Source organism: Punica granatum, chromosome 3 (genome assembly GCF_007655135.1).
Source record: "Punica granatum isolate Tunisia-2019 chromosome 3, ASM765513v2, whole genome shotgun sequence".
Taxonomy (NCBI): domain Eukaryota; kingdom Viridiplantae; phylum Streptophyta; class Magnoliopsida; order Myrtales; family Lythraceae; genus Punica; species Punica granatum.
The window spans coordinates 33,748,350-33,771,575 of NC_045129.1; the positions used below are offsets into that span (position 1 = coordinate 33,748,350).

Genomic DNA, 23,226 nt, shown 5'->3' on the forward strand with positions numbered 1-23,226 from the left:
AACCACTGTACTGTACCGCTCGAAATTGTTCAGCAATGACCACGCAAAGTAGCCCTTAACGTTGGCGCCTTCCCTAATGAGACCCCCAGTCGATCATGACAATTATAACTCATAAGGCGATTAATTAATTAACCGAATGAAATATGCATCCGTTAGCTAGTAAATGATAAGCATTTTTTTTTTTGGGGTGAAGTGCTTACTTGATTGCTCTTAGAAGGTACGAGAGATGGCTAAAATGATAGTTTATCCTTGTTGGATCATATAGTTGTTGCCAGAGCGGCTGTGTAGAATTGTTGAACTCATCAACTCCTGATTTCTCAGTACAAGAATATACACATATTTCTATAAACCATCCAACCGAGATTAGAACAAACTGTCCCTCGGTAAGTTGCCCACCGTTTTCGGTGACAAAAATGACTGGGTAGCCATATTTATTCTTTACGCGCAACATAAGCTTATATATTCTCTTGGGATAAATGAAGAGCCAACTCTATTATGGGTAGCTTCAATGTATAATAGGCACATTGTAACATATATAGTAACCGTAGATATTTCTCATATTAGAATAATTCCTTTTCCTTCTCATAGCCTATTTATCATTCCAACAAACATCAATACAATTAAGTTGGATTGTTCCAAACTTCTCAAACTCAAAGCCGCCTGACATAGACAATGATCAGTTCAACGGATAGGGTAACCTTATACTTCTAGAAGTAATCTATCGATTGTCGCTATTGAATGATAGATGAAAAGGGGTTTGTCGTTACAAACCTGAGCACCGATAGAAAGTCCATTGCACTTACCTACAAGAAGATTTTAAATACCCATACCATGGTAAGCTCTATAGTTGAGATTTAGTTTTTCGTCTTTCAAAAGAGTTGAGATCGTTAGCCTTACTTGTAAGATTGGTACGAGAATCCGTTGCATAGCTTGGACTCAAACTGCTTAGCTGAGGTGCATCATGTACATAATAAGTAGTGTATCAATTTATTCCCATCAAATCAAATGACCCCTTCAACATAGCAGACTGCTCTTTCGAGAATTTGGGGAGTCTACTCCCGACTAGAGAATGCATGCTATATGTGCAGTCGCCATATGTTATTGGGTCCAAGAACCTGCGAAAGGGATTTCAAATTTCACACAATGAAGTTCTACCCCTGTTCGTGGCAATCTATCTTGACAATTCAGGAGAGAGATGGGGAATATTGCTCTCACCAACCGAGCATGAAATCCAAGGCTTGCTTTGCAGCGTTAAGGCCTTTTGCCGAATTCAAGTAAGGCTCCTGTGAAGATTGGAACAATCCAACTTGCATTCCATTACGACCATAGACAAATAATATAGTCTGTCCTGTATTACATGAAAAAGGAAACTGTAAACTATTCTAGGCTAATATCTAAGTCTACCAAAAACATCAATTAGCAAATATACAAGTTTCCCTAATATACAATTACATAATCAAGAATATCCATAGTACTCCCCCTCAAGTCGGAGCATGAAGATCACGAATGTCCAACTTGGAGAGTAGGAAGCGGAAGCGATCTCGACCTAATGCCTTTGTGAAGATATCTGCCAATTGTAGTCTTGTAGGCAAATAGTCAGTAGCTACCACGCCTGACTTGAGATGCTCACGAATGAAATGGCGGTCTATCTCAATGTGTTTTGTTCGTCCATGAAATACAGGGTTAGTTGTAATATACAGTGCATCTTGATTATCACATAATAGCCGTGTCGGTGCGGTCAGTTGCACTCCAAGAGAAGGAAGAAGACTTCGTAGCCATATAACTTCACTAACAGTTGCCACCATTGCTCGATATTCTGCTTCAGCAGATGAGCGTGACACTGTGGTTTGTTTCTTCATCTTCCATGAAACTGGACAACCTCCAAGCATAATGAAATAACCCGTAATAGAAAAACGGGTCAAAGGATAGCTTGCCCAATCTGAATCACAGAAAGCCTCAAGTTCGAGAGAGGTGGGCCGCAAAAAAATTCCCTGACCAGGAGACTGCTTCAAGTAACGAAGAACCCGCATAGCTGCATCCCAATGATCTTGGCGTGGTTCCAGCATAAACTGCGCCAAATATGAAGAGAATAGCTAATTTCTGGCATGGTAATGGTCAGATAAATTAGCCTCCCAAACAGTCATTTGTACTTACCAAGATCCTGTAATAAGTCACTAGAACTCGTGGGCAAGCGATGATGCTGCTCCATGGGAAAAGGTGATGGTCGCGATGCCAACATACCACACTCATTCAAGATTTCAAGGACATACTTTCGTTGATTGAGACAAAGTCCAAAGTCCATTTTGGTGACCTCAATGCCAAGGAAATACTTCAAGGGTCCTAAGTCCTTTATACGAAAGCACTTATCTGGATAGCCCTTGAAAGAGTCACAGTGGCTAGGACTATTGCCAACTATGATTAAATCGTCCACATGAACCAATACGCCAAGAAAAATTGTAACTCGAGTAAAGGTTAAAAGGGAATGATCCGTACCTGATTGAATGAACCCATATTGTCGAAGTGCATCAACGAACTTAGAAAACCAATTCCTTGATGCTTGACGTAGTTCATATAAAGATTTGCGGAGTCTGCACACATTCCCATTCTTGGAAGTGGAGAAACCTAGAGGCAATTCCATATAGTCTTCCACGTCCAAGTCCCAGTGCAAAAAGGCATTATTGACACTCCTTTGCCACTGTGACTGTCAAGAGACATCGTCCAGCTTGGCCACTGGTGCAAAAGTCTCATGATATAGTCCACTCTTTCCACTTATGTAAAGCCTTTCTCGACTAATCAAGCCTTATAACGCTCTATACTTCCATCGGCCCAGTGCTTCTCCTTATACACCCACTTGCACCGGATAGGGCATTTACTAGGAGGAAGTTGTTCAATAGTCCACGTCTTATTCAGTTCAAGCGCGCGGATTTCATCTGCCATAGCAATTCTCCATCTTTAATCCTTGACGGCCTCTCGATATGATGTGGGCTCTCTATCAGAGTCAATTACAGCTAGAAATGCTTTGTGATGATCAGATATATCCAAATAATCGATAAAATTCTCAATAGGGTAGGACGTACTTGAGGAGTCCGTGGAGAAAATGTACTAGGAGGAGGGGTCTTGTGGCGAGCAGTGTGAACAATGAAGTCCTTGAAGTGCTTAGGAAGATTGGTAACCCGCTCAGATCTCCGCAAATTCTCTTCCGACAAGATATCCTTCTTATCCATGCTTAGTACTTGCTTATCCTCATCACTATTCTCCCGATTCGAATTTGAATTTTCCAGTGAAGAACTCGTTTTAGACGAGTCCTCTAATACTGATCGACTCCCCCTCACCTCCAGATTCCGACCCTTATCTTTAGCTGATCCACTCCCCCTTATTTCATGTGTACATCCCTCATCTTCCTCCACTCGACCCATTTCCAAAATTTGTTGTTCTGGATTGGCCTCATTTCTGGGCCTCATTCACTTCTTTTCCTCCATTCGGCCTGCTTCCTTCCGATCTGGACCGACCCCATTTCTGAGCTTCACTCTCTTCCTTTCTTTCTGAGTCTGGCCCATATGTCCTCCAATCCAGCCCGTTTCAAAATATTGTTGGGCTGGACCATACTCATCTCTGCTACTAGGCACATCCTCTATTTCTAGGCCTGCCTGTCTCTCTCGACTGGGCCTTGGGCTATTTCATTGCCCATCATTTCTGGGTTTGTTGGGCTGCTGTGTGCTAAGTCCGGATTCCTCAAAAGAACTTCGGTAAATGGTGGGCAGGCCTTCACTCAAAAACAGTGGACTCCCTTGTCTCCTTTGCTTCGGTTTTGCACTGTCCGAGGCAAAAGGAAAAATCGTCTCGCAGAAACGAACATTCCTTGACACGAATGTTTGTTGATTCTTCAAATCATAAAGCCGCCAACCCTTCTTCCCATGTGGATATCCAATGACAACACATTTCCGGGACCTTGGTGCAAATTTATCCTTGGTCTGCATGTGAGCATAGCATAACGACCCAAAAACTCGTAAATTCAAGTAGTTAGGTGATTTGCCAAAAAGTACCACGTGTGAGTTTTTGTTATCAAGCAAAGACGATGGAGTGATATTTATCAGGTGAACTGCAGTTGACACACATTCTCCCCAGAACCGTGTCGGTAACGAGGCTTGGAACATGAGTGCCCGAGCAACATTTAGGATGTGCCGATATTTCCTTTCAACCTATCCATTCTGCTGCGGCATATCTATACAAGACGTCTGGTGTACAATTCCATGCGTAGAGAAAAAATCTTGCAGCTCCCTTGACAAAAACTTCATTCCATTATCACTTCTCAGAATCTTAATCGTACGATCAAATTGATTTCTAATTAAATTGTAAAACTCAATGATAAAGCGTCTAGCCTCAGATTTTTCTCGTAGCAAACATAGCCACACACCCTGACTAAAGTCGTCAACTATAGTAAAAAAATAATTAGCCCCACAACTAGCTTTAACTATGTACGACCCCCAAAGATCACAATGTACAAACTGAAATGGATATTCAGCTTTATTCATACTTAAATGAAATTGTGAGCGTGTCTTTTTCGCTCTAAGGCAAACATCACACTCCTTATTACTTCTATCTCCAAAATTCAAATCAATACCCTTTAATTTTATCAAGCGAGACGGATGACCGAGCCTTTGATGCCAGATGTCTGCGGATTCCTCTGTGACCGCCTGACATGATTGAGGTGCAGTAGCCACTCGCCTTAGATAATAAACCCCTCCTCGAAGTTCACCCACTCCAAGTGTCCTCCTCGAGGTGCGGTCCTGAATGACACATAGATCGGAGAAAAATGTCACATAACAATTCATCTTTTTAGATAATTGAGCAATGGAAATCATATTGCAATTGAAAGTGGGCACATAAAGCACGTTAGTAATTTCGATAGAGCCTTCAATTATCACAGTTCCCGTTCGAGTGGCTTGTACCACGCCCCCATTAGGAATATATATTGGTTCCCCTCCCTTAATTGGAAAGGATGTTGAGAAATTATCAAAACATCTGGTCATATGTTTCGAAGCTACCGTGTCAAAAATCCACTCATTCTGCAAATTTACAAAATTAAAATCATTACCAATGAGCCGACCAGAATCCATGGTGTCCTGTGAAAGCATAGACAGTAATCGTTGAAACTGTTCATCGGGGAGGGCTTCTAAATGTTCGGCCCGCGACTTACTTCCTTGCCCAGTCTGGATTGCATTTGCGCGGTCTGGGCCTCGCCCGTTCTAGGCTTTCCTGCGCGGCCCGGGGCTTTGTCTCACCTGTCCAAGTGCTAGGCCTTTTCTTGCTCCAAACTTTAAGTTTTTTTGTTGCAGATGGACTCAAGTCCATGTAGGCCCAAGTGAAAATTTTACATGGTATCAAAGCGGGTTATGCTTCTACGTCCTCGTATGGGCTCACACCATGCCAGATTTTGTGTGAGACAACCAATAGTGCGCCTTATGTTAATCAGGCCGAAAAGTGGCCCGGTCCAGTTTCAAGGTTGGTAAAAAGTACACCTCTAATTAGGCTCGAGTGTGGAGCTCGAGGTTAATTTGGTATTTGTCCCCCCCTTACCCGAGCACGGAAGAGGATGCCAGGCTCGGGGTCAGTTATTAAAAACAGGTGTTTAAGGGCACGCGGCACGTGTTAGACCACACGTTGCTACGTGAGGGCGGGTGTTAAGAAATGTTGTCCCACATTGAAAAATTGAGAAAGAAACCACAAGCTTATATGAGGTTTGGGTCCAATAACCTATCAGCTTAAACTTTTGGGTTGCAGATGGGTTCAAGTCCATATAGGTCTAAGTGAGAATTTTACAGCTCCATCCAATGAGTTATCAGTGTGATCCCGATTACTCCCTTTTGAGATGCCCGTACAAAAAATCCAAATTAAGCAGGAGTAGTTATTGGTATCATTAACCATTTCTCCTCATCCTGTTGTTTATTAACAATGCCGATCATGTTCATAGAAAGAACATGTATAAACATCAATGATAATTGAGCAAGGGCTGAGTTTAGTGGCACAAGTCACTAATATAGAACCATAAGGCCATAGGGTCGATCCTCGTAAGTGGAATTTTCCTAACTCCTTTATATTGCCTTTTGTATTATTACACTAGGCCATTGGGCCTCCGACAAAAAGAAAAAACCGCAGTAAATATTCTAAACGTGTTTTGTCATGAGGACGGCCCCATGTTTACGACACCACGGAAGCAGGTGTGCATGCTGAGGACAAGGCTGCATTATCAGACGAAGGGCATTGATTTGACACCCACCGAGGATGAATATAGCCGCTTTAACTTGCCTGTTTTTAGTCCCTTCCGGGGTCATCATGTTCCAAGATCAACGATGGAATCGTACGGGTTCATGAACACTCCTCAGAAGCAATAAGTAACATGAATATGCCTATAGATCAATGATTCGGATATCGTCAAACGTACTATTCAAACAGCCGAGTAATGAATCGGATTTTTTTTTCTTTGATGAAGGCGGGGTTTACCATCTGTGTCACTCTTGTCTTGATGCTCTGGGGAGTGCAATTATTATTTGGTTTCTGCAGTTGCACCGACACTCCTCCGGCCTCATGCGATGTATGCCCATAAAACAGATAATTCATTCCAAAAGACATGATGTATTAGAGGATAAGAGGATTTGGACAGTACTAATACTGTCGTTAGGTATTATCAACATCAAAAGTAAAAACATCGTGTTTCTGTTCTCCATGCTCATGAATCTGTAAAGCCACTTGTAACGGGAAGCTGTTCAGCTCAGGGCAGTGAACTTATCGGCCCCAATCTATATGCACATATTTTCATATCATACGGACATCAAGTTTTGCTAAATTAATCAAGTTCACAAACATAAAAGCTATATATAAAACTTTTCGTGATAATAACTAGGTTGGGTCGGTGTAGTGTGAGCTCATGTGAGCACAAGAAGTGTAACTTATTCTGATACTATATTAAATTTCATTTGACTTAAATGAGGTTTAAGTTTATTTCTACCTAAAAACTCTTTAACTCAAATCGTTAGGCGTTGGAATCCAAATCACATATAAATCTAATTATCTTTCTCTCTCTAATCATTTTGAGATTAACTCATTTTACTTCTCAATACCAGCAAAGAAAAGGTACAATTTTTGGGATCCAAGAACCAATAAGTATGTCTATTTCTAGGCAAGCTAGTGGGATTGCCTTTTCCTTTTTTCTTTTTTCTTTTTATTTAGTGAACATTTTACACGTTTTTATTTGAATTTTCTGTCGCCCAATGGTTTCTTTGAGAACCCTTTTTCACAATCAGTCAAAAGATTCGAGGCTACGTCCACATGGACAGTAAAGTCAGGGATCATTGTACTGTGCCAGCAACGATTGATTGAGATCATATCATATACTCACTCATTTTCCCCATCGAAAGATATTTCTATCAGCTTTGCTCCATGCAGATGATAGAGTTTTGCTGTTAATATGTCTGAAATATAGGGGGTTAGTGGTGGGGCTGGGATTGGATAATAGAATCGAAACAGGTTTTATTTATCCTTCCCTACCTAAGGAATGGAAGTACATTAGCTGGATTAAGCCGGCTACTGGGTGGCTTAAAATGAATACGGATGGGGTTTCTTGCGGTAACCCAGGGCCAGCTGGTGCAGGTGGGTGTGCTACTATATACAGCTCGGTGCCTGAATCCCCACCGGTGCAATCCTAAGCTATAGCCACCATCACAGAAGCTCCGTGGCTTATTTCATGTTATCCAATGCTTAACCCGATCACCAAACTCCTTGAAGCAGATGTCCACGAAATCTAGATAGTCACCCCTTCATAAACAAGTGATTATTATATATACATTTATACACGGAGCTTTCTAACTTATAAATTGTTCGAACTGTATATTGCATGGACTAGAATTCTAGCAACTTACACGACGCGATGACTTAAGAAGCCACCATACTCATCTTGTAAAGTATGGGGAAGGTCCCAGAGAAATAAAGTAACATAGGGCTGAATCCCTGTAATTCACGGTATGCTTAACACATTTTGATTATTCAAGCGTGTGCAGTCGTACTTATTCTATGAAATCTGATGATTAATATAAATTGATAGTTGTAGTTGTTGTAAGGGCTGATATAAAGCTTTATTTCTTGTCAGAATGAGATCTATAATTAGGCCTTAAGTGGCTGTCGAATTTTGAGCGAATGAATTTTACTTGCAATATGAGTTTGATATTCATTAGAAGTATCTTGTAATCACAGACAAATTTATACCTAAATGAAAATTATTCTCAATTAACACGTTGGTGTAACTTTACAGTTCACCGAGAAATAAGAATAGTTTTGTCGTTATAAATAAAAAGAGACTAATTTGTGACAAGTTATACTATTTTTCCCCAACTTGGGTTAGTTTTAGGTGGCTCGACGTTGTTCCCCCATAAGACAAGGTCTCAAGTGCGAGTCTTGTGATTGAGAAAAATTTACGATCGAGAGAGTTTTATTCCTTAATGGGATAACTTCGTTCAAACCTAGATCAATCGTACCCATTGAACTACTACATATCATGTGATGCGGACCGGATGTAGTGGCCCGACAACACTTGGAGGTAGATTAATTGAACCTGTTGAAACTTTTGAAATACCGAGTGATGCTCATAGGACGAAAAAGAAAAAAAAAAGAGTTTGTATTTTTAAAATGAAATAAGATAGTGCAAAACTTTGAAAATTAAATAATTATTAAAATAAAAAATATAAATTTTTAAAAAGAGAGAGAGAGAGAGAGCAGGGTGGGACCCTTACACAAAATTTTTAGTTTATTTTATGATATGATAGCGGCGAAAGGTCAACAAACTATCATAGAAAGAGAAGCGATATTGCACATTGAAATTGCTTCTTGTAAATCGGGGCATATTATCCTTAATTTTATTCATCAGACACTTGGACAATAGTGTATCTCATGGAGGTTTCCCTTAACTGATATTATTCCATGCAAAGCACATGCTAATGTGCATATATATTACTTCTTTTTGAGAAAGCTCTTGAACCAAGATGCTGAGTACTTTGGATACCGTTTAAGCCCATTCAAGTAATCTATATAGTTGATGCCGAACCGAACCGTGTAACCACTGTTCCACTCGAAGCTGTCCAGGAATGACCACGCAAAGTAGCCCTTGATGTTGGTGCCTTCCCTGACGAGAATCCCGGTCCATCACGACAATATCAATTCATCATTAGGCGATGAATCAATCAATGAAAAGAATTATATGCTCGCATTAGCCCGGTAAACGATAACCGTTGTTTTTGAATTTCAAGGAAATACTTACTTGATTGCTCTTAGAAGGTAGGAGAGATGACTATAATGATAGTCTATCCTCCTCGGATCATATAACTGTTGTTTGAGTGGTAGAGTAGAGTTGTTGACCTCGGAGAATCCTGATTGCACAGTCCAAGAACATACGAATATATAGTTTGTTAAACCATTCAACAGAAATAGAACAATATGTCTCTCAGTAAGTTGCATACCGTTCTCGGTGATGATAATCACTGGATTGCCATATTTATTCTTTATGTGCAACATAAGCTTCCATATTCCCTTCGGATAGACAAAGAGCCAACTCGAACCAGCCTGATATAGATAATGCATGATCAGTAATTTATTGGATAGGCTAAACTTGCGATACTGGAAATGATATCGTTGGTATTGAATGTTTATTGTTACAAACCTGAGGACCGATCGAGACTCCATTGCGCTCAGCTACAAGAAGATTTTAATTACTTATTAGGGTAAGCTTCATATTCAAGATCGAGTTCATTATTTCTAATAAACAAATTGAGATCCTTAGCCTTACTTGTGAGATTGACGCGATAATCCGTTGTGTAGCTTGGATGCGAACTGCTCAGCTGAGGTGCATCTCGTGCATAATTAGAAGTGTAGTAATTCATTCCCATGAAATCAAATGACCCCTTCAACATAGCAGACTGCTCTTTCGAGAATTTTGGGAGTCTATTCCCAACTAGAGAATGCATGCTATGTGGGTAGTCGCCATATGTTAGCGGGTCCAAGAACCTGCGAAAGGGATTTCAAATTTCACAATGAAGTTCTACCATTGTTGGCGGCAGTCTATCCTGACAATTCAGGAGAGAGTTGGGGGATGCTCTTACCAGCCGAGCTGGAAATCCAAGGCTCGTTCTGCAGCATTACGGTCTTTTACCGAATTCGAATAAGGCTCAAACCAACTAGTCACCAGTGTGATCCCGATAACTCCCTTTTGAGATGCCTGTATGAATATTCAAATTAAGCAAGATTAGTCATCAGCGCCATCAAACATTTCTGCTCGTCCTTGTTTTGTCAACAATGCCGATCATATGTTGATAGAAAGAAGATATATAAACAACACCAGTAAAAATTGTGGAAATCTCAGTATAGTGGCACAAATGGTCGACACAAAACCATCAGGTCCGAGGTCGATCCTTGCTAGTGGGTTTCAGTACATCGCTTTTTGTATTCTTGTGCCCATTGCCTCCCATATAGTCGAGGAAAGAAAAAATAGCATTAAAAATTCTATACATGTGTTTTGTATGAGGAGGGGAGATTAACTCCCATGCTAATCGATATTAATTACCAATTTATGTTTCCGACACCAGAAAAGGGCGTTGGTTCTTAATGAACGCAAACCTGATATTTTTGTTTGTACAGTTTAACAGCAGCTGCATGAGCAAGAAGTAGATTGTGTGCTACTATATACGGCTCCGTCCCCGACTCCCCACCGGTGCAGTTGCTCTTCTGCCAAGCAGAACACCGGCCTGGGGCCAATATTCCTGTGGCATAGCCACCATCACAGTAGGTATATGGCTCATTTATTGTTATCCAGTGCTTCACTCGATCACCAAACTCTTTGAAGCAAATGTCCACAAAATCTCGATAATCATCCCTTCATGAACAAGTGATTATTGATTATATACAACTTATACAGAGCTTAAGAAATTTATAAATTATTTCAATTGTAATTCTATGAATGCTATAATCCTTAGCAACTTACATGACGCGATCACTTAAAAAGCCACCGTACTCATCCGCTAAAGTTTGGGGGAGGTCCCAGTGAAATAAAGTAACATAGGGCTGAATTCCTGCATTTCACGGCGTGCATGACATATTTTAATTATTAAAGCTATAGTGTTGTATTTATTATATGATAATATTGATATGAATTAAGGTATAACAGTTTAAATTAGATGCACCATTAGCAAGGAGCTCATTGATTAGGTTATTGTAGTGTTGTATTCCTTTAGGGTTGATTCCTCCCCTGAGTTTTCCGCCTGCATTATTTTACAAAGATCATCAGAAGCATTATTAGAAACATATTGTGGGGAAAAAAAAAGATATTAATTGTCTATAAAATCGGAAATAGTTGAGATCGTAAACTTACTGGGTAATATTCGGGGCCACGAGATCGACAGTCTATAAGCGTCAAAGCCCATCCCCTTCATTATGCCCACATCTTCCTGTACATCGGTCGGTTTTCAATTTCAGTGTCCGAAATTCTTCGTGTATTTTAAAAATGGTTAAATTAATGATGTGAGGATAGGGACCTTATATTTGTGGTATTGTCCCACAGCAACATCTCCGTTACTCCCATCAGCTATTTTCTCTATATGTAATAGACATCATTAAAGCACAAATATTCATTATCATAAATTAAGATAATGGAGTCTTCATACAGTGGTACAATACGTTGACTCAAAATATATATTTTCTTAGTTTGATCCTCACTCAGTTAAATTATATATCTTTTTATTTCGATTTAACTTTTATTTTTATATTGGACTCATAAATATCTCTCATGACATAAAAAAAAGAAAAAAAAAATACAAGAGCATAATGCAGTATGACAAGACGAGGCATGTTTGTCAGTGGCTGGAGACATAAAGGTTATCCGTATATATTTTTGTTTTATGCGTTGTCTAGTGCGACATACTTTCTTTTTTTTTTCCCTATTTTTTGGTAAATTAACTCATTTCTTTATATTTATCTACGTACTGATAGACTCGTTAAAAAATATAGAGACGAGAAAATCTTAAAGAATCATGTATTTCCACAGTGATATGATGGCTAAAAGCTAGTAACATTATTGCAATGAATGAAAATTACGGCATTATTAGAGTAAATAACTTTGGTTAATTCATTTGCTGCAGTCTTATTTATATTTTTCTCACGCTGTATGACTAGAGATTATAAGTTAAAGTTTTCAAAGAAAAGAGAGAAGTTCGTTTTGGTTTTGATACCAGACCGGTACGATTCTTTTCGGATTGCCCAAGATAGGATGTAAAACTTTTTATATGTACATCCCGATGTACAGAAGTTCAATGGATAGTTCAAGTCGAGACTCTGATCCGTCCACTAAAAGGTAAAACTCTCTCAACGGAATTTTTTTCATTTACGAGACTCAAACTCAAGATCTTATTATTTAAGGAAATCAAGTGTCGAACCGTTTGAACCAATCAACGTTAGTTGGATAGTAAAACATTGGCAGTTTGATATTGGATGGTCAAGAGACGCTACAGTGATGTTCATTTTCTTTTCATTATTATGATTATGATCATTTATTCCTCTTGGCCATCATATCAATGTTATTTAATCGACGCCCACGTTATCTATGAAACTGGCAGTCTTAAGGGTAACATAATCAGACGGGTTAGTGTGGTGAAGTGGTGCGGAAATTGTAAGAATTTCAATTCCCTTCCGGCTACCATGTTATGCTTTCTTGCTATCGTGTTATATAGCATTTTCAGTTTGTAATAAATCAATTAAATTCGGTGAAAGAAAGGAAACGAGGCAATGACAAACGACACATTAATATACCAGGGTACCCGTGGGCGAAATAATCCCAAATGCTAGGTCCTTTTCCATCTACATTAGCCGCACCCTCGACCTATAGAAAGCAACAATAAGAAACCAGATTTGTGAGACCACAGACAAGAGGAAGACTGCAACCAAGGTGACAAAGTAATTGGCTGTCTTATTAAAATCACGGGGTATAAGTTACTTGGTACGAAGCGGAGGCTGCCCCGAATACGAAACCTGGAGGAAAGCTGCTCCGGTTGAGAGTCGAAGTGGCGTAGGCTATTGGGATCGATGGATGATCATATCCGACTACATTGGTAATGAGCAAGCCCAAGAGAAGGAGAGCAAGATGATTATTCATCTGTAAAGAAGCCATACTTATTCAGTGTGATAGCTTAAAGCTATGCTCGTGTTCTATTTATAGAGAGGCCCTTATGAAGTCGTAGTGACGTAAGCATGTTAATCAAAATATTTCAAATTTGATACTCGCGATAAGATTTTATTTTTATCCATTTTATTAACTATTAAGATTTTTCTTTCATTCTTTTAAGTTTACGAGTCTTCTTTGTAATTGAAAGAAAAAGTAATTTCTAAATTTCTTTTCACGTTGAAAAAACAAAAGAAAAGGTAGCACACAAATATTGCCAAAAACACTAAGCAGACAGCGGGTGAGATGTTGCTTTCAGGTAAGAACTGAGAAGACTGGAATCTAATTTTTGCAAATTTCATATATAAAAATCAGGAATTGAAGGCTAAATAATGTGTTCAAATCACCATTGTAATTTTTGTAGTCAGAAAATGCTTTAGTATACTAAAAATTGGCCAAAGATTGGGTTGGATTCAAAAGTTTCAAACGCAGCAAGTTGTGAATAATTTTATCGATCAACTTTGAAGATCAATGATTTTAGCATATATACGATTTAAGTGTGTATGCGATTAGGAAGGATCCCTAAAAAAAAGTTCACTTTTAAAATTGCTCTAAAAACTAACAAGTCTCCTATTATTACAAAAAAAAAAAAAACTACCGTGCTTAGGAAATTTTTAAAATCTATATTTTATACAGATATTGGAATAGCTAATACATTAATATCTCAAAAATATAACTCAAAGAAAAAATTGTTATGCCATACCGCATTAAGAACATGTATGATCTTCAAAAATGAAATCGATTTTATTTTCACGTATATATAGGTCACGTTTATATTACAATTGATTGATGTAGGTCATGTCATTTTTTAGCTAAATGCAACTCAAAAAGAGAAAATTACTATGCAACACCACTTTAAGAACATGTACGATTTTTAGAAATGAAATCAGTTTTACCTTTACGCATACACAGGTCACATTTATGTGACATATGATTGATGTAAATCATGTCATTTTTAGCAAAATAAAATTATTTTTTAAATTTTTTTATATTACCACGAATAGCATAAGTTTGTTTTTCACTAGTGAATTTTCGATAAAAATGCATAATGAGACATTAGTATTTTTCACTAATAATAATTTCCTTCTTTCGCTAAAATTATTCAACCTAATTAATGTAAATCGATAAAAATATAGTCTTTTTAATACATATTTCATTTTTTATTTTTATGTATAATCATAAAATGTATATTTCATATATTTCTTTTTTTAGTAGACAAGACCTAGCCCACTCCATGAGGGACCTTCGCGTGTCTTTTCTAATTATCTATCTCTAATCATTTTGAGATTAACTCATTTTACTTCTCAATACCAGCGGAAGAAAAAGTACAACTTTCGAGATCTAAGAGCCTGGCTTGTTCGGTTTTCAAAATTTTTTTAACTCTACTCCACTTAACTCCACTTATCTTCAATTCAACAACATAATTATTATTTTTTCCTTTTTCTTTAATTTTTTAATCATTTAATTCAATTTTTAATACTAAATTCTCTCAATTATTCATTTTTTTTTCACAATTCAATAACACAATATTACTTTCTCAACTATTCATTACTTTTTCCATAATTTAATAATATAATCATTACTTTCTCTCAACTATTCATTACTTTTTCATACTTTTTCTCATAATTACAAATCATTACAAATCAATTAAAACTAAAACTCAACTCAACTTTAAAACCAATCGCAATATGTCTACTTCTAATCAAGCTAGTGGGATTGCCTTTTCCTTTTTTTTTCTTTTTTTTTATTTAATGAACATTATTGTACATTTTTATTTGAACTTCATGTCGCCCAATGATTTCCTTGAGACCTCTTTTTGACAATCAGTCAAAAGATTCGAGGCCACGTCCACATGGATAGTAAACTCAGGGATCAGTGTACTGTGCCAGCAACGATTGATTGAGATCATATAATATACTCACTCATTTTCCCCATCGAAAGATATTTCTATTAGCTTTGCTCCATGCACATGATAGAGTTTTGATGTTAGTATGTCTGAAATATAGGGGGTTAGTAGTGGGGCTGGGATTGGATAGTAGAATCGAAACAGGTTTTATTTCTCTTTCCATACCTAAGGAATGGGAGGTACATTAGCTGGATTAAGCTGCCTTCTGGTTGGCTTAAAATGAATATGGATGGGGTTTCTTGCGGTAACCAGCTGGTGCAGGTGGTCTTATTCGAGAGTCCGGCAGAAATTGGATCTGTGGGTTCATTCATAATGCTGGTTTTGCAACTTCCATGGTGGCTGAGATGATTGTTGGGATGTTGGAAGCTTATTATTGAAGTCAATTCATCCGTTGTGTGCTAACTCGTTATGGGAATTGAGGTTGGAGCTCCAAACTTTCAGCAGATTCTTGCTGAAGTTAGGGAGTTCATCTCAAGAAACTAGATATTTAGATCACTAATACTTTTGGGGAGGACAATTATTGTGCAGATAGGCTTACCCGAAGAGTTTCCTCATTCCGGCTCGGTGTTCACTACCTTGAGTCGGTTCTTAACGGCTTAAGACAGCTTTTGTTAATTAGGAGATATTGTTGGGGCTTCCATGCCCGTTTCTGTACGCTTTGATTCTATTTGGGCCTTGCCCCTCTTCCTACCAAAAAAATTATATATTAATCATAAATAAAAAAATATAATTATTAATTTCGGTTGAATCGGCCCCGTCTGGTTTTTTTTAATCGGGGCTCAAGCTTTGCCGTGGTCTTTTAGGAGATCACAAACCACTCAAAGTTCAAGTAGGGATCCAACAATTCAATTTTTGGGGTCGGGCAGGGTCAATTTTTCCAATTTTTATGGTTCTTACTTACACCTCTTGTCAAATATAACATAACTGGTCGTTACTTGTCTACGTGACTTAAAAGATTTATTTAAAAAAAAAAAAGCAAGGCAGGCTACTTCGTCGGGAGGGAGAAGTTGCCGGAATGGGTGCCCACCTCAATCTGAACCCTCCTTCTCTCTATGTGCTTTTTCAAAGAGAGAGAGAGAGAGAGGGGTTGGGCTCCCTTCTGGGAACCCCTCACTATTGGTGAGATTGTCGGCGGCATCAGAGCCGTTGATGATCTCGCTAGGAGGGACGGGTGGCCAGAAGAGGAGCTCAGCACCGATCTGGTTCCCCTCCCCCTGTTCGAAAAAATAGAGAGAGAGAGAGAGTGGGGGAAAGATTCAAACATGGGAGTCTCCTTTCGCCTGTAACAATCTCGTTCAGGGCAACTTGGAGCACTTTAAATTTTGACACCATTAGTTTATGATAATTACTAAAGGTTAATAACAGGAAAAAAAAATAAAAAAATAAAAAGCAAAATTTTTTCACATTTTAACAATTCTAGCACGAATTTTTTTTCTTAACCTAAAAATGCACAAATTTTCAATTTCATAACAATTATAGTACGATGTCAAATTTTATGTTAGTTTGGACGAAATCGAGATTACAGAGGGCGCCGGCGACCCCAATCAGGAGAGAGGGCGCCGGCAACCCCAATCGGGCCATCAGTCGTGGCTCCATCTGCCGGAATCAGGAGAATTCCCAATTTGAGGGTTCTCCCAATTCCAGGGGATGGTGGCCTCGATTCCAGCCTTGATTGGAGTCGTGGGCTCCTTCTGTAGCCTTGATTCCACCCAAATTAACAGAAAATTTGACGCCGTGTTAGAATTGTTATCAAATTAAAAGTTTGTGCATTTTTAGATTAAGAAAAAATGTTCGTGTTAGAATGGTGAAAATGTGAAAAGTTTGTGTTTTGTTTTTGTTATTAACCTATTCCTAAACCATGCTATTTAGTAACCAAAAACTATGCCTACGTCTTACTATATTGTGCAGGTTGACTTTTTCATTTTATCAATAGTTTATATACATCTTATTCGAGCTTGGCTTGCTCGGTGATTATTACTATTAAGAGGCTCGACAACTTCGACATAGTGGTCGATTGTTCAACTTGTGCGAAGATATATCCATATTGGGGTAAAAAAACGATATATAATCGAGAGGCACATACAGAATCTTAGTCAGCCGAGATAACATTGGCCATAAGTCGCTGATCCTGCAAGCAATCCCCCTTCCAAACAGAAAGCATACAAAATCTTCGCCAAAGCATGTTAATTCATAAAAAAAACAAACTAACCATATCGACTGTCATCTAACAAGCCCTTAGTGTGGAGCGGAGGCTCAACTAAACACGAAACCCTCCGCAAAACTGCTTTGGTTTAGCCCGCAGTGTTGGAGGACTTGGAAAGAACTCGGGCTCCGATGATATCAATCACAGCTAACAAACCCAGGAGAGAAGAGTTGGGAGCAGCAAACGGCTCAGGCAAAGCGAATGGTGTAGAATTTGGTATTTAGGATCGATTCTAGTTCTCGTCTCGGGGATCATGGAGTCATTTGCACATTGAAATGGTATGGAAATATCGTAGACTTCACAAGAAATCATGTCCAGTAGAATCGTGGAGAAAATGTTTCAAATTAAGCAGAACATATGCCCGTTCACTTTGCCACTCGATGGACCCTGTTCTAGTTTTCCTGCTCCAATGAATTCCGTCACTGGCCACTCATATCGATCAGTCAAATCAAGCAGTTGCTCGTCCCACCCCATCCTCTTCTCCGACCAAATGTAATAATGCAATTCTTGTTCCCTCTCCTTTTATAATGTCATAGGAATACCCCTCCTAATAGCATTGTTCAACAAAACATCAGCTTTCGCTCTCTTAATCAGGCTTTTCCGGATTTTCTGTAGAACAATAAAAAGGTCTTGATAAGTACAATGTCGAAAGGTTCCTCTATCAAATCAGAGTAAGTCAAATACAACAAACGAGCCCTCAAGCCAGCTAAATGTACAAGATCAGATGTTCCTCCAGCTAATCCAAGCAAGCATGATATTTGAGACCTCGATCTGCTGCATTCTTTCCTAGGCTTTTACCAATTTGAGTATTCATGCAACCTAGAAAATGTGTTGAGTAATCAGTTCAATTCTATCAGCGTCATTTCCCTCAAAGAGCTCACCATGACCCATCTCTCTCCTCGACCCAACTGTACGCGGGCACCTTCCTTATCTGTTTCACCCTCATCAACTTCCTAACATTCTCAACCCCTTCCCACTCTTCACCTGCAGCATAAATGTTAGACAGCGTAACAAAATCACCGGGGTTGTTCATTTGTAGCTTCTTAAGATCCTTGGTCATTGATTTGGCCAAATCTTTTCTCCCGTGAATGATGCACCCATTGAAGAAAGCCCCAAGTATTGACTGGGTAACATCAACTGACATCTTCCTCACCATCTTGTAAGCCTCAATCATCCTCCCAGAACGGCATAGAAGATCAACTATACAGGCATAATGTTCTCTCTGGAGCTTAATGTAACTGTGCTTCTGTTCCATGGACTGGAAGATCTGCAAACCCTTCTCCACTAAACCTCCGTGACTACATGCAGAGAGAACAGAGACAAAGGTGACTTCATTGGGTTGCAGCCCTTCTTCCTTCATCATCTCAAAAAGCCGTAACGATTCGTTAACCATCCCGTGCTTCCCGTAACATCCAATCATAGCATTCCAGCTAGCAATATTCTTTATCTGGGACCCGAAGCCAAACACATTTGATGAATCCTTCACGTTCCCACATTTTGAATACATGTCAATTAGAGCGCTAGCAACATATACGTTCCTATCAAGTCCTATCCTGTATATCAAACCATGAATTTCTCTCCCTCTCTGTAGCGTACCGGTCAATCCACAGGCAGGAAGCAGCCCCGTGACAGTGACATGATCGGGCTTGACTCCTGATGCCAACATGGCCCCAAACAACCGCAAAGCTTCTTCAGGGTGGTGGCTCTCGACAAACCCAGAAATCAGAGCATTCCAAGTGACCAAATCAGGAAGCAGCCCTTCATTCTTCATCCTTGTAAACATCGAGATCACTCCATCTCTGTCTCCAATCCGCGCTTGACCCACAATCATCGCATTCCAAGTGAACTCATTCGGTTCTAGACCTTCCAACTTCATCTTCTCAAACAGTACGAGCCCCTCCTCAACCTTACCCTCATTGCAGTATCCACAGATCATTGAAGTCCACGAGACAACATCTCTAACAGGCATGTTACAGAACACTCTTTGCGCATACTGCAGTCCTCCGCACTTGCAGTACATATCAATTAATGCATTGGCCACAGACAAATCATCCCCCAAGAAGAGTCTATACACCATGCCATGAACTTCTTTCCCCTTGTTCAAATCCATTAACCCGGTACACGCCTTGAGCACTGCCAGGAATGAGAATTTATTCCAAGCTCTCTGCTTCTGCATCATGGAAAAGTACTTGATTGCATCCGCATAATTGCCATCGAACGCAGAAGCAAGTACCATCCAGTTCAGCGCGAAAACATTTGGCTTCGGAATTTCATCGAACACCTTCCGCGCAGAGCTCAGGTTCCCGCAGCTCGCGTACAGCCCCACGAGCTTTGCACCCAGAGACATGCGATTCAAGTCGGTCCCGGTGGTCAATAAGAAAGCGTGAAGCTGCTTCCCCGGCGGCAAGGTCTTGGCTTTTATGCATCTTTGCAGTACCAGAGCCAAATGGTCTACGGGCAGCCTGTTTCCCGTCAACATTATGAAACCTTCTCATAGCTTGAGCGGTTAAATTATGAAACCGCCGCCATAACTCGTGTTCGTGAAGCTGTTGCGGCTTGTTCGTGCATGAGAGAGTCGACTGGTGCCTGTTTCCCTATTTGATTACCGTCGGCCATTAAGAAAACATTCACCTCGTTTGAGGGGTATGGTTGTTATTTCGGAGAAGTTCAAGGGTGTAACTGCAAAATAGTAATTCTACACATATGTACACAAATATAAATTTTTCTCAATCGGTAACGAGAATCCTTCATAAACCGGTCCACTGCAAATCGGATATAAGAGAAAATATCCTAACAGAAATTATAAGAGCGGGATACATTGATTAGCCTACTGTTACCATAATAAAATTATTTTCTGATACTCGCCACGTGACCTAATTAGGTCATTAGATGTGTCAAGGGCATTCCTGTAAATTATAAAAGTTTGGGGTATCGGTGTAATATTAGTAGAACCCTAGAAGAACGGTATCGTTTCTTGCAAAGCGGACATATTCAAATTCTAAGCCTGTGAATAGACAGAATCTCAATGTAACCGTGCATGGCACTACATGATTCAAATTTTGTGACTGACTGGCTTCTAGAACTTGAGCAATGATGATGTCTATCCGAATCATAACTGCTTTAGAATCTAGGCAGTCATGATGTCATCTCTAAATCACAATTGTTGGGCATTTACAGATCGAGAAAATAAAGCTTATCTAAGGTGGACTGGGTCAAAATTGTGGATAATTATCACGTGTGGATAAGATGACAGTTAAAAGCAGTTGGATAATAAGGAGCCCATGTTTTCAAGATGAGATAGGGTATTTTATAATCGTCAAGGACGAAGGAAAATCTATAAATACCAAAAGATCTCGCAGGATTAATGTACAACTCATTCAACATGCAGAATCTCTACAGATATCTAAGCTCAGACGAGCTTTTATCCTTAAGAGGTTAGATATCTCGAGCTTGTAGTGGTAGGGTGATCCCCTAAACGATTCAAGTCCACAAGTCTGAGGCGGCAAGATTACATCTTCAACGACACAGTCACGACTCCATCAGCTTGTTGACAGAAGCTCTTGGCCCCATCCCACGGCCATTCGCTCAAAGCCTCTCAACGCTATTGCATTCCTTCTACTTCGTCTACAAGCGATCTCATACCTGAATTCAAAGCCTAAACTATCTACCTCAATAGAAAGCAGAGTAGTTCATCCACTGTAATTTTTGTTTGAATTGTTTATTTCTATCATGTTGGGTTAAAATTCCATCATTGTATATATCTTCTTCATTTAATAAAGTATCTTTCCCCATTGATTGTCTACTTTCATTGAGTGAATTTCCTTAATACACATAGTCCCTCTACGGAAAGCATTATTAAAAGAATCCACTTAGGATTTGAAAGGAAAAGAGGTTTTTTAGTTTTCTCTATTTATATAAAGATTGGAAGCCACCTTTCTCCTTTCACCAATATTCGACAACGATTTATTGGCGACCATAGTAGGAGGTAACTCTTTAAGTTATTAAAGGGATGCCACCTAGAAAGCATTCTCGCAATCCTAATCAGGGTTAGGGTTTCATAGACCCCCCGTGTGCTTGATACTTCCCACGACAATGTGGAACAAAATCAGGGAGACAATCCTCCCGTGGACTTAGTCATTAAGCAGCAAACTGAGGTTATAGGTGACCAAAATCTCAAATACATCAAACAACTGAAACTCTGATTGTTGGTGAACCCTCTTCTCAGGAAGATCTCAACAAGTCTCTAGTTAAAAAGTTAGCAGAGTTTGAGGAAGTCATTAGTCGAATGAAAACTAATGGAGACGCTTAGGCTGAACTTATTAATGTTCTAGAAAGGTATAGAAAAGTGTTTGATACTTCCGTACTGAACCATGTTGCTTCCAACCATAGTGTGCAGGAAGAAATCCAATACATGTTTAAACAACTTGATGAGAACATAAGAACTCAAACTGAAAAGATTAGGTATGATTTGTATCCAACCTTATCTGAGCACATGGAAGAAGTAACTAGGCAAGTGGCTAATTAGGCCTTTGCGGATTCTGCAGATAGAAACACTAGACCATCTTCCTCTAAAGGGAAGGAACCTTTGGTTTATCCTTATCCTTAGCCACCTACTAGATCAGTAGGAAGGATCACTCAAAGTCCTATTATAATTGAATCCCACAGAGTTCATTTCTCTAAACAACCTAGATCTGCCCACACTGTGTATTATCCTATGGGGTATGACCAAAGTGGGGTACATATGATGACCCTCCTCTTAGAACCTCCAAGCAAAGAGGAAATTTTGATAGGGACCATTATCCCATGTCCTTTTCATCCCGCCTTCCCAAACTAGATATTTAAACTCCAATATCAAGAGATCTTATTTTGGTAGGAATAATCCAGTTTATAAACCAAGGATTTCTAATCAGAGGGAAGAACCCAAACAACCTATAAGTCATCAAAATTATATGGGTACGAATGTTCTTCCTATTGAGGATGAACACATTACGGTACAACTCCCTCGTCCTCCTTACCCTTAGTGGGTAGATGATGAGCATTTTTCTATATGTTTCAATATTCCAGACTTCACTAGATTCTATAGTGAAGATGATGTGTCTACAGTAAAGCATTTGACCAGGTTTTTCTGTCAATCGAAGGAAGCCTCTAATAATGGGCCATCAAAACTAAAATTGTTTTCACTATCCTTGACAGGGGCTACCTTTACTTGGTATACCTTTCTACTAGTTGGTTCTATCCAAACTTGGGATTATATACAAATTAAGTTTGCTTCTCAGTTCTCCAAGACTGACCCTGGAGCGTCTATTAGGGACCGAGACCTGTTTGCTATCACATAAAAGCCAGGTGAATCTGTTGAAAATTATATCAATAGGTTTGAAAAGGCGAAAATGAGATGCAAAATTGCTATAAAAGCGAAGCACTTTGTATCTATAAAAATACCAAGGCTTACATTTAGAATTACGAACGAAATTCCAAGATATGGGATTTCGTGACTTGTTTGAATTGGCATCTAGAGCTTCTGGATATAAGAAATTGTTGAAAGAAGAAAAAGGTTCATCTCATAATGTTTACTATTAGGAATGTATTGCTGATGATTCTAACTATGAATATGATGATGAATATGGTGTGGGGACTATGTATATGATGTCCTTGCTTATAAAGATATAAAAGCTCATAAGTCTTTCTGGGACAATATTGAAAGAAAATACTCTTTCGATATCAATACAGCAGATCAGATTTTTTATTAGCTTAGGTCCCACAATAAGATTAAAATTAAAGGTAAAAACAAGGTTATGAGTAACCAGGAAATCAAAGGTAGAGAGTACTGTAAGCGGCATGATACCTTTGTTGATTCTACATCTAAGT

The 23,226-nt window shown here is 39.1% G+C and overlaps 2 protein-coding genes across 2 annotated transcripts; both read right to left on the reverse strand.

Annotated features, from left to right (window-relative positions):
• Positions 1–8,842: 8,842 nt before the first annotated feature.
• LOC116200719 (beta-glucosidase 24-like) lies at positions 8,843–13,201 on the reverse strand. Its single transcript, XM_031531576.1, has 13 exons — positions 13,028–13,201; positions 12,844–12,913; positions 11,574–11,632; positions 11,411–11,486; positions 11,223–11,300; positions 11,024–11,111; positions 10,660–10,915; positions 10,146–10,261; positions 9,833–10,050; positions 9,707–9,738; positions 9,507–9,609; positions 9,308–9,416; positions 8,843–9,172 (listed from the first exon to the last, which is right to left on the reverse strand). The coding sequence occupies exons 1-13, from the start codon at positions 13,199–13,201 to the stop codon at positions 9,001–9,003; spliced, it is 1,551 nt and encodes a 516-aa protein (XP_031387436.1). The 3' UTR covers positions 8,843–9,000.
• Positions 13,202–17,281: 4,080 nt separating this feature from the next.
• On the reverse strand, positions 17,282–19,985 carry LOC116200718 (pentatricopeptide repeat-containing protein At5g59600-like). Its single transcript, XM_031531575.1, has 2 exons — positions 18,243–19,985; positions 17,282–17,970 (listed from the first exon to the last, which is right to left on the reverse strand). Coding segments are annotated over exons 1-2 (1,599 nt in total). The 5' UTR covers positions 19,841–19,985; the 3' UTR covers positions 17,282–17,969.
• Positions 19,986–23,226: the final 3,241 nt, after the last annotated feature.